Here is a 12,608-nt window from a genome sequence, read left to right as displayed (position 1 = left end):
CCGTTGGCTTGTAGCAGAGACCATCGTCGACTTAGAGCCAGATTTCTCCCTGCCCACACGATACACTGTCTAGACCCCTTCCCAGCCTTTGTGTCCCGTGACACAACTACACCAGGGCTGTTGGTATGCTTCTAATTCTGCTTCTAAAACCCTTTCTGTTTCATTGGTTTAATCCCCCCAGTTTAACACTGTATTCTATTTACATAACCGCTGTTAACTAAGCACCGCCCTGCCTGCAGGGCATTGGTTTAATCCCCATTGGTTCATGATGTCTTTTTGCTCCGCCCCTTCTCCTAGTACACCCTGATTTCCTCCAGTCTTTTTTCGCTCCACCCTCTCTATGTCACATCCTGTTTCCACCTTACTTGGCGAGTATATATAAGGACAGGATTGTGATTAGAGATGGTTTAGATTGCACTGCGTTCCACATGAATAAAGAGATACTGCTTCCCAGCTCAGCCATGAGTCCCTGGTCGTCCTCCTCCTCCTCCTCCTCCCACCTGCGAAGCTAGCCCGGCACAGGGCCATCACTGTCACCGCCTTTTCAGGGACCCCGTGTAGAAAATTGGTAAGACATTTGAGCACATGTGGCTCTTGTTACAGTGTACAAACTAGGTGCTCCGGATAGGAATTGGCATCATGTAAAGAGGCACAAGAGCAGAGAGAATGCCTTTCTTTATGCTTAAGAAGATAAGAAGTGGGTTAAGTGCACATGGCGCAAAGTGCAAGGACCGGCATAAGGATCCTGGTTCAAGCCCCCGGCTCCCCACCTGCAAGGGAGTCACTTCACAGGCGGTGAAACAGGTCTGCGGGTGTCTCTCTTTCTCTCCTCCTCTCTGTCTTCCCCTCCTCTCTCCATTTCTCTCTGTTCTGTCCAACAACCACGACATCAGTAACAACAACAATAATAACTACTACAACAACAAAAAAACAAGGGCAACAAAAGAGAAAATAAATAAATATTAAAGAAAAAAAATACGAGGCTATATTCCAAAGGGCCCGTGACTGTGCTATGGTCAATGTTTCCTTTTTATAAATAAAAAAGGAAAAAAGAAAGAAAAAAAAAATACAAGGTTAAGAAAGATGGCCTGAAACCTTAGTGTGTGCACTAAGGTTCTCAACATCTTTCCTCTCCCCATCTCCCAAACATAAGCAGGCCAGTTCCTGGGAAGGAAAGACTTTGAGGGGCTGGCGTGTCTGTCTGTAGCCCGGAGGGCTGGGGTGCCTGCTCCTGTGTCTGGTCCCCATGTGGTGTGTTGGTTCATGGGAGACACAGATGAGTGAACCCCAGACCTCCCAGGAGTCATTTTGTTTGCATCCCCAAAGCTAAAGTCATAATATTCCCGAGTATGGTTTGGAAAAGCCATGAGGATGTTTAAAAAACATCGAGGTGATTTCAAACTAAAGTCTAGCATGAAAGATGAGCAGGGGCATGTGGAAGAGAGGACCTCAGCAAAGCCTCGTGCCTGCGTGCCTGTTCCCCTCTGTAGTGCCTGTCACCTCTTTCTGGGGGACACTTGAGAAGTAGGAGTTTGCTGTTGAAGGTGAGGTGTTTTATTATACAACTTTCATTGGACTTTTAAATTGGAAAACAACTCTGGACCAGCAGAATAGCTCACTTGCTTTGCCTTGTGAGGGACAGGAAAGAAAGGGGAGGGGGAAGGGAAAGGGAAAGGGAAAGGGAAAGGGAAAGGGAAAGGGAAAGGGAAGGAAAGGAAAGGAAAGGAAAGGAAAGGAAAGGAAAGGAAAGGAAAGGAAAGGAAAGGAAAGGAAAGGAAAGGAAAGGAAAGGAAAGGAAAAGAAAGGAGGAGGAGGAGGAAGAGGAGGAGGAGAAGGGGAGGGGAGAGGAGAGAAGAGAAAAGAGAAGAGAAGAGAAGAGAAGAGAAGAGAAGAGAAGAGAAGAGAAGAGAAGAGAAGAGAAGAGAAGAGAAGGAAAAGGGAGGGGAAAGAGGGAAGGGACTTTAATTTCTGGAAGTGCTCTCTCTCATCTCAAACTGGTGAAGATGAAGTAGCCTATTTCCATAGTTACTTCTTTCCCAATGGGGCTGTGACACTTACAGCCTGTTGGCACAAGGCATGAAATCACACACTTCTTTAGGTGTCCTTCCTTTTATCGGCCATTAGAACAAACGTGGAACTTGGGCTGAAGAGAACAGAATAAACGGGTGCGGCTGCTTAGTCCCTCCCCACTACTCTGCAGTTAGCTCTCAAAAGGTTTTTATTCAAGTCAAAGCATGTTTTCTCTGTCCGTTGTATATTTTTGTAACATTCTGGTTGTGTGGGTTTTTTTATTATTATTATTATTCCCATGAAATTTCTTTTTAAGTGATATGTGTTCATGATTTGTATTTTTGTTGTAACATTGCCATGATTTGATTTACTTCTTGGGACTCAAACAGATAATATGGCAAATAGCCTTTTTAAAGCGTGACATAAATCTTGAGTGACATAAATCTTGATTCACGTCTAAGGTCCGTTCCTCTCTCAGCTAATCTTTCACCAAAGAAAGTTTCCATTCTTTGGAGCGATGTAGCTTTTTCATTTTACATGTCTGAACATAGTCTCTGGAACAGGAGAGAAAAAGTTGTGAGGTATTTCACCTTGTTCAGATTTAGAGCTTGGTTGTTGTTGTTGGTTTGAGGTTTGTTTTTTTTTTTTTCCCTGCTTGATTGGTTTTTGATGTAGCTAGCACCATTCTTGTTAAACAAATACTGGGTTTTGTTTTTTTTTTTTAATAGTCTGGTTCATCCAGTTGCTACCATCTTCAGTATCCTTCTGTCACATCCCATCCATTGTAGGGGTAATAGTTGATGGACATGATCACTTAAAAGCAGAACAAGAACACGCTCTTTGGTATAAACTCCCTTGTGAGACTTTCCAAAATTTGTGTAGATTTCACACGAAGGAGAAGTTAAGAATTGGTTTTCCTCAGGATATGGATTTAGCAAGGCAATTACACTGTTGAATAAGAATAAGGTGGGGAGTTGGATGGTAGCACAGGGGTAAAGCGCAAGGACCAGTGTAAGGATCCCGGTTCGAGCCCCCAGCTCCCCACCTGCAAGGGGAGTCGTTTAACAAGCGATAAAGCAGGTCTGCAGGTGTCTGTCTTTCTCTCCCCCTCTCTGTCTTCCCCTCCTCTCTCCATTTCTCTCTGTCCAATCCAACAACAACGACATCAATAATAACTACAACAATAAAAAAGGGCAAGAAAAAAGGGAATAAATAAGTAAATATTTTTAAAAAGAAAAAGGTGTTGTTGATTTGTTTGTTTCTTACACAAATTTAAAAATTGTATTTCCATGAGGATATGAACTAATATTTTACAGTAGTGTGAGATGTTCTGATTAGATGCTTTTTAAAATAAAATGTTAAGGGGCCGGGTGGTGGCACACCTGGTTAAGCACACATGTTATAATGCACAAGGACCAGGGTGTGAGCCCCCAGACCCCACCTGCAGGGGGAAGCCTTGCAAGTGGTGGAGCAGGGCTGCACGTGTCTTTCTGTCTCTGTCCCTCCCTATTACCACTTCCCTGTCAATTTCTGCCTGTCTCTATTCAATAAATAAAGATAATTTTTTAAAAAAATATTTAAAATAAATTGTGAATTTAGATTTTAAGTGATCCCTATGACTCCCAGGATATTCTTTTTCCATCACTTAGAAACAGTCAAACCTGAAAGAGCAACTCGTCCATTGCTAATTAAGTATTTCTTTACAACATGTGCAAAACTTAGAAACTGGGAAAACTAGTTACTTTTTGAAAATAAAAAAAAAGGAGTCGGATGGGAGTGCAGTGGGTTAAGCACACATGGCACAAAGCTTAAGGACTGGCGTAAGGGTCCTGGTTCCAGCCCCCGGCTCCCCACCTGCAGGGGAGTCGCTTCACAGGCGGTGAAGCAGGTCTGCAGGTGTCTATCTTTCTCTCCCCCTCTCTGTCTTCCCCTCCTCTCTCCATTTCTCTCTGTCCTATCCAACAACGACCACAACAATAAAACAACAAGGGCAACAAAAGGGAATAAATACATATTAAAAAAATAAAAGAAAAAATAAAAGAAGAAGCTGTCTCCTAAGTATGTGGCTAGTTAAATAAAACAAAATGGTCAAAGAGCAGATGTCTTTTGCAGCTCTCAAGTCACCAATGATCATTATCTTTTGTCCACCAGTGAAAATTAATAAAATAACAGAGAAACCGTAGTAAAAGAGGAAAGGAGAGAAACTTCAGCAGATACCGAATGAAAATCTAAACCACTGTGGTCCGGGAGATGGCGCAGCAAATGGGGTACTGGGCTGTCAAGCATGAGGCCCTGAGTTCAATCCCCGGCAGCACATGTACGACAGTGATATCTGGTTCTTTCTCTTTCTTCTTTTTTTTTTTAAATATTTATTTATTTTCCCTTTTGTTGCCTTTGTTGTTTTTCATTGTTCTGGTTATTGTTGTTGTTAGTGATGTCATCGTTGTTGGATAGGACAGAGAGAAATGGAGAGAGGAGGGGAAGACAGAGAGGGGGAGAGAAAGATAGACACCTGCAGACCTGCTTCACCGCCTGTGAAGCGACTCCCCTGCAGGTGGGGAGCCGGGGTTTGAACCAGAATCCTTGCCCGGTCCTTGCGCTTTGCGCCACCTGCGCTTAACCCGCTGTGCTACCACCCTCTTTCTCTTTCCTCTGCCTTTCTCATTAATAAATAAGATCTTTAATCTGAAACACTAAATTGTGAAGTAGTATTGACTAGAATGAGACTGTTGTGCTTTTAATACTCCTCTTTGGAGCATTATTGTCTTGTTAGGGGATTCCTAAAGGAAAGTTTGCTTTTAGTTATTGTTCTTCTTTATTCTTTTTGCCATGGCTTTTGCAAATGGTCGGTGGGTAGATGTGAAACTGTACCTTTGAGCTAACTATCTTATAAATGTTCCCCCAATAACAAATAATTCCAAAATAAAGTTGCTAGTTTATACATGTGTGTGTGATGTTTTATGTGTTTATATGCTGCATAGTTTTCAAAATCTTAGTCGTTTTCTACCAAGATTCTTTAGAATGTATAAGACTCACTTGTTCCAAGAGGAACAAGTCCGTTCTTGATAAAAAAAAAAAAAAAAAAGGAAAGGAAAGAAAGAAAGAAAGAAAGAAAGAAAGAAAGAAGGAAAGAAAGAAAGAAGAAAGAAAATGAAAATAGTTGTCCCATTAGTAATCTCAAAATGCCTTTCTCTTGCTTGGGATATTTCATTTTTTAATTTGGACCTTCTGGTGGCTTCTAAGAAAGACTTGTTTACAAAGAATGTAATGAGTCTGGCTTGTTTATGGAAAGAAATAAGCTTGTAACTGCTATAGATTGAGAGTGAGTATATTAAAATATGAATATGAATAAATATTCCCATAATATCTATTAGATTCTTTTTTACCTAGAATATTTTGAGAGTTTTTTTTTATTTATAAGTTGTAACCTTCGTCCCCATACCACCAAAACTCAATGTTCTTTACACCTTGTAATAGAAATGAAGGCCATTCACTGTCGACTGTAAACCATTAATCCCCCAATAAAGAAGAAAGGAAGGAAGGGAGGGAGGGAGGGAGGAAGGAAGGAATTATGAAATGTATGCTTACTAGCTATTAATGGAAACCTCCCTCTCTTTGTAAATATCTGAAAGGACCTTGAACACTTTTTCTCTTTTCATAGGGAAGAACAAGAAGAGACCTCTGCCATTCGAGTGGGTTTCATCACCTACAACAAAGTTCTGCACTTCTTTAATGTAAAGAGCAATCTGGCCCAGCCTCAGATGATGGTGGTGACTGATGTTGCAGAGATCTTTGTTCCTTTGTTGGATGGTTTCCTCGTCAACTACCAAGAATCTCAAGCTGTGATTCACAAGTAAACACCAACTGGGAGGCTGTAGAACTTAGCTTAAACTTAGGTGTCCGTTTCTAACTACATTGTGCCGTGATGCTATCACATCACCTTGTTTTGTCATTAGCAAGGAATTTGTTTGTTTGTTTGTTTGTTTGTTGCCACCAGGGTTGCCTTTGGGGTTCCATAACTGTTCAGTTAATCTGCTGCTTCCAGAAGCCTTTTTCTGCCCCCGTTTTTTGTTTTGTTTTGTTTTGTTTTGATAGAGACAGAGAAATAGAAAGGGAGGGAGAAAAGAGAGGGAAGAGAGAGACACTTGCAGAACTGTCCCACTGCTTGTGAAGTCTCCCGCCTGTAGGTGGGGACCAGAGGATTGAACATAGATCTTCATGCTCAGTAATGTGGGCACTCAACTCAGTGGGTGGGCCACTGCCCAGACCTCTATCAAGGGCTTTATTTTTTCTTTGTGTTTGTCTCCAGGGTTATCGATGGGGCTCAGTGTCAGCACTACGAATCCACTGTTCTTGGCGGCCTTTTTTTCCCCCATTTTATTGGATAGGACAAAGAAAAACTGAAGGGGGTGGGGAAGATAGACACCTGCAGACCTGCTTCACCTCATGTGAAGCAACCCCTGTGCAGGTGGGGAGCCAGGGGCTCGAACTGGGAATCTTACACAGGTCCTTGCACTTTGCGCCACGTGCACTTAAACTGCTGTGCTACCCTAGAAATTTCTTTGAACGCTCACACTCAACCCTATCAGTCCTTTCTATTTGTTACAAAGGTAAAATCAGTATTTCCTGAGTGTGAATGAGTGATGACGATGATAGCTAAAGATTTAGCTCACTGGTCCAAGGATTAATAACCTAAGAGACCAGGAATGCAGTGTGCAGAGAAGATACATACAAAGAACATGATTTTGTCAGTTCCCTAACCAAATCATAAATGTCTGTGCTGACATAGGCCAGGATATCATCTCCTGTGAAATTTACCCATAGGTAAATAGGTAAATTTACCCATAGTTTGGTGTTAAGACTGATACTACCGGTGCACCAGGTTGAGTGCACATGTCACAGTGCACAAGGACCCAGGTTCGAGCCCCCGGTTCCCACCTGCAGGGGGAAGTTTCATGAGTGGTGAGGCAGGGCTGCAGGTGTCTGTCTCTTTCCCTCTCTGTCACCCCCTTCCCTCTCAATTTCTGGCTGTTTCTATCCAATAAATAAAGATAATTTTTTTTTTAAATACGAATACTATCATATATGTTTAGACTTGAGATTTTAGTGGTTTGTTACAAATATGCTGAATATTTAGTCTTTTGTTCATTACTTTTATAGCTTATTGGACCAGATTCCAGAAATGTTTGCAAACTCCAATGAAAATGAGACCGTCTTTGCTCCTGTCATCCAGGCTGGCATGGAAGCTCTAAAGGTAAGAAGAAACTAACTAATTTCATTTGTAAAGAAAGACACACAAACACACGCACGCACGCACACACACACACACATATACACACACTTGTGTCTTCATGCACAGAAGAGAAACAGCCTCCGTGAAAACATGTAGGCTATTCCAAACTTCCTCACAAAGCTCGGAAGGAAATGGCCCAGCCAAACCACACTTTGCTCCTAGCGTTTACATTCCAGCACTGTAAGCACCCCCAGTAACTGATGTTGTCAGGATTTCCAGCTTAGCTCCTCCTCCCTCTGGCTTTGGTATGAACTTTTTCTGAACTATTTTAGTAAGTACGGGACCACTAGGTATGAAAAGAAAAAATGTCCGAATCAGCCTGTCCACTCACCACTGGGGTTTTCAGACACACAGTCGGCCTCACATGTGAATGCTAGGAGGGTCCTACCAAGGCCAAACGCAGACCTGAGACTGGCTGTCTTTCCCTCTGGGAAGCTGAAATCAAATGACACTCCTCTCTCTCTTTTTTTTTTTTTTTCCATTTTGTTACATTGGACAGAGAGAAATAGAGAGGAGAGGGGAGATAGAGAGGGAGAGAAATAGACACCTGCAGATCTACTTCACCGTTTGTGAAATACTCCCCTGCAGGTGGGGAACCCTGGATTCTTGCATGGGTCCTTGGGCCTCCTACTGTGTGCATCACCTCCTGGCCCCCCTTTGTATATTTTTTTCTTTCTTTTTAAAGATGTCTTTATTGTTATAAAGGAGACCAAACACTACTCCCATTATATGTGGTTCCAGAGATTAAGCCCATGTGTTCTGTCCTCCAAGCCTCCCTGGTTAATTAAGTCATTTCCTCCCTCCCTTTCTTTCTTCCTACCTTCCCTCCCTCCCTCCCTTTATTTATTTATTCATTTATTTATTTATTTATTTTCCCTCCAAGAAAACTGCTCAATTCTGGTTGATGGTGCTGCTGGGAGGTTGAATCTGAGCTCTTTGATGCCTCAGGCATGAAAGTCTTTGTATAACCTTGATGCTACCGCCCTGTAATCTGAAGAAAGGGGAATCAACGAAAAAGCCCTTTCTGGGGAAGTCTGGGCGCAGCAGGTTAAGCGCATGTGGCATGAAGCAAGGACCAGCGTAAGGCTCCCGGTTCGAGCCCCCAGCTCCCCACCTGCAGGAAGGTCACTTCACAGGCGGTGAAGCTGGTCTGCAGGTGTCTGTCTTTCTCTCCCCATCTCTGTCTTCCCCTCCTCTCTCCATTTCTCTCTGTCCTATCCAACAACAACAACATCAATAACAACAATAACTACAACAGTAAAACAACAAGGGCAACACAAGGCAATAAATAAAAATTTAAAAAAGAAGAAGAAAAAGCCCTTTCTGAAAAATTCCTTACTGAGACCTTTCATTTAGCCACAAATTGATTTCTTGCTTTTAAGCTTTTACTGGTTAAACTCAGGGGTCACACTATAAGGGATGTTTCTCTTGTAGAACATCCGGTGAAGCCATTATGTCTTTACTATTCATTTTCTTACATACAGAAAGATTCTCTAGCTGTCATCCTGGAATCCGTTATTACACACAGTCTGACTTGTGTGTTTCCTTTCCCCTAAACTGTCAGTAAAGATCTGAATAACAGGCTAGATGTGTCCTTACCGTTTCGTTTCCTCTGGCCTTATCTTTTGTATAAAGGCATAAAATGCTACTGTTTTTTGTTTCATAGTAACTTTTCCAGGTTTGGATAAAGAAAAAAAAAATCTAAATAGGATAAGTTGTTTGTGTGAGAGAGAGAAAGAGAGAGAAGTAGTTGTGGGGCAGGGGGTGTCTGGAATGTGTATGATTAAACTACATCTGACCATCATCTCATCTTGCCATCCTCTCAGGTTCTTTGTGATGACCACATCAGATTTCAAATGTGTGCAACTTCCGTACAAGGCTACTAGATAGTTCCTAGAAATCACTTAACAGTTAGGTGTTCCTGAAGATTTGCAAGGAAGCACTGAAGTACTGAATAACTCCCATTATTCATTCACCCTTGAAACAGTTTTACTACGTGACTGTTTTCCAAAGCAGTGCACATCTGTTTCTGCCTCTACAGGGCTTACCCCGTAGAAGGTGTGACTCTCTAGTAGTGACCTATTGCTTGTAGTCCCACCAGAGAAGCAGGGGAGAAGGGCCAAGAGTAAATGCAAGCCCAGGCCTGCCTGCACCCCTCAGCTGAAGAGCTCAGGAGAATAGGGAGTTGAAGCTAGAACATCAAAGCATAACATTTCTTATTGTATGTCCAAATAGGCTGTTTTAGAACTGGACCCCCCACCACAACTTGAATTATAGCTAAACCTGCTATGAGATAGATGCCAAGTAAAAAAACCTCTAATAGTCAGCTATAATAAAGGCTTTGAAACAAAGCAGAGTAGACAAAAACTAACCAAAAAAAAAAAAAAGTGCTAATGTCATAGAGATAAAGTTTAACTGTTTGGAAAGTTCTTTGGCCTGTTTTCTTGGGTCTTTGAACTAACCTCACCGCTGCACTGTTTTCTGTCGTAAATGCTTTCCTGTCTGCAGCACCGTCTATCTACTCTTTGTGTCTTTTCCCATACAGTCTTTCAAAAATCTCCATCTCTTTCCAAATTGGGCGCTCATAACTCAACTATATGTGAATTTCTGGCATTATTTCTTAACTTGGCCAAAGAACATTTTCTAAACTAGCTCTTTGCTCCACCAGAAAATTAGATCAAGAGGTCTTAGGTTAAGAATCTGACATTTCTGGAGGGCTATGCTTGAAGTGCATTATTATGAGGAAAATATATTGTTATATATTTTATTGATTTGAGATGAGCGAGAAAGAAAGGATAGGAGAGAGAACACAGGAACCAGAGCATCATGTCAGCACACATGGGCCAAGGGATCAACTCCAGACGTCTCATATATGCTTAATTCTGTGCCCTAACAACCTGGCTATGGAAAATTGAGTGGTTTTGTTTTGTTCGTTTTTCAAGTTATCTTTATCTATCCCTAAACTTGATTTCAAGGTCAACAACAACATCCTTTCCACAAATGTTAACGGAGCACCAACAATGAAAGACACCCGTATACCTGGCAGAGTGGGGGCTGGAGAACCACACCGTCGAAAATTCATGCCCTACTCCCTTTTCCAGGGAACCCTGGCTCTGTAGAAGGCAATAGCCTATATGAAAATATGCTACAGTGTCATTTTTTTTTAATTTCTTTCTTGGGGGATTAATGGTTTACAGTCGACAGTAAAGTACAATGATTTGTACATGTATAACATTTCCACATAACAACACAACCCCCACTAGGTCCTCCTCTGCCATCATGTTCCACAACCTGAGCCCTCCTTCCCATCCCCACCTCCCCCAGAGTCTTTCACTTGGGTGCAATACACCAGCTCCAGCCCCAGTTCTGCTTAGTGTTTTCCCTTCTGATCTTGTGTCTACGAGTGAGATCATCCCATATTCTTCCTTTTGTTCCTGACTTATCTCACTTAATATGATTCCTTCCAAGCTCCATCCAAGATGGGGTTAACAAGGTGAAATCACTATTTTTAATAGCTGAGTAGTAGTCCATTGTGTATATAGACCGCAACTTGCTCAGCCACTCATCTGTTGTTGGACACCTGGATTGCTTCCAGGTTTTGGCTATTACAAATTGGAGAATATGGAACTTTTTAATGGAAGGGATGGGATACGGTACTCTGGTGGTGGAAACTGTATGGAATTGTACCCCTGTTATACCACAACCTCGTCGATCATTATTATATCACTAATAAAATAAAATTTTTAAAAATCTATAATAAAATGTCAGAAAGGAAGCAAAGAAATTATAGGGCTCTGTAGCATTATAAATGCCACATGGACTTTTTATTTTATTGCCACAGTTACAAAAAGGTTTTATAGGGACCAACATGTGGCACACCTGGCTAAGTGCATACATTATAGTGCACAAGGACCTGGTTTCAAGCCCCTGGCCCCCACCAGCAGGGAGAAAGCTTCATAAGTGGTGAAGCAGGGCTGCAGGTGTCTCTCTGTTTTTTTCTCCTCTCTGTCTCCCCCTCCCATCTCAATTTCTCTCTGTCTCCCTTCAAGCCCAAGGACCAGTATAAGGATCCCAGTTCGAGCCCCCAGGTCTGCAGGTATCTATCTTTCTCTCTCTCTCTCTGTCTTCCCCTCTTCTCTCCATTTCTGCCCTGTCTAACAACGATGACATCAGTAACAACAACAATAATAACTACAACAGTAAAAAAACGAGGGCAACAAAAGGGAAAATAAATATATTTTAATTTTTAAAAAAGAAAAAAAGGCTTTAGGCTTTAAAAAAAAAGATTCATATTATATGATTAACCAAATCAGAAATCTATAACTAATAGCTATGACATAAAGAAAAATTAAGTATGAGTCCTTTTTTCTCTTTTTAGAAAAAGTTAATTATATTTTTATGTCACGTGATAGACCTGTAGGCTAGAATTTTCCCCTGAAATTAATCAAGTCTTTGCATTATGATCACAACTTAAGGTTATATATCATATTTTAGATAGACTTGTTGGGGAAATAAAATTTTAACTGTATAAGTAAAAACAGAATTTTTACCAGAACATGTCATCTTAATAGCTTTTTTTAAATGTTTTTATTTTTATTGCCACCAAGGTTATTGCTGGATATTAGCACAAATCCACTTCTCCTGGCAGCTGTTTTGTTTTTTTTCTTTCTGTCTCTTTTTTTTTAATCTTTATTTTATTTATTTATTCCCTTTTGTTGCCCTTGTTGTTTTATTGTTGTAGTTATTGTTGTTGTTGTCGTTGTTGGATAAGACAGAGAGAAATGGAGAGAGGAGGGGAAGACAGAGAGGGGGAGAGAAAGATAGACACCTGCAGACCTGCTTCACTGCCTGTGAAGCGACTCCCCTGCAGGCGGGGAGCCGGGGTTCGAACCGGGATCCTCATGCCGGTCCTTGTGCTTTGCGCCACCTGCGCTTAACCCGCTGCGCTACCGCCCGACTCCCTTTTTTTTTTGTTATATAGGACTGAGAGACACTGAAAGAGGATGGGGAGATAGAGAGAAGGAGAGACTGACACAGCCTCCTGCAAGTGGGGAGCGGGAGCTCAAACTCGGGTCCTTGAGGTTGGTGATATATGCACTTAACTGGGTGTTCCACTGCCCAAGCATCCTTCCCCACACACACACCTCTTTTTGGAGGTATTAGGTAAAACCCTTATCCTTTTGAAGGGTCACTTTCTCAGTCTATAAATGGAAATCATGAATTGAGTTGCTGTGATGATTAGGTGAGATGTCTGTATAAGTTCAGGACACATGGAAGGTTACCTCTATTTTCATTTATTTTCTGA

At 41.7% G+C, this 12,608-nt stretch overlaps 1 protein-coding gene across 2 annotated transcripts in view; it reads left to right on the top strand.

Moving 5' to 3' along the window:
* SEC24D (SEC24 homolog D, COPII coat complex component) overlaps positions 1-12,608 on the top strand; it is a 134,073-nt gene that overhangs the window by 89,820 nt on the left and 31,645 nt on the right. For both annotated transcript variants that reach the window (XM_060177118.1, XM_060177122.1), the window contains exons 12-13: positions 5,672-5,863; positions 7,171-7,264. In XM_060177118.1, the coding sequence (XP_060033101.1) occupies positions 5,672-5,863; positions 7,171-7,264 (286 nt within the window). The remainder of the gene's footprint in view (positions 1-5,671; positions 5,864-7,170; positions 7,265-12,608) is intronic.

The sequence above is a fragment of the Erinaceus europaeus genome, chromosome 2, assembly GCF_950295315.1.
Source record: "Erinaceus europaeus chromosome 2, mEriEur2.1, whole genome shotgun sequence".
In the NCBI taxonomy this organism is placed as follows: Eukaryota; Metazoa; Chordata; class Mammalia; order Eulipotyphla; family Erinaceidae; genus Erinaceus; species Erinaceus europaeus.
Note: the sequence above shows the minus strand (reverse complement) of the source record. Positions and strands in the feature narration are given on the sequence as shown.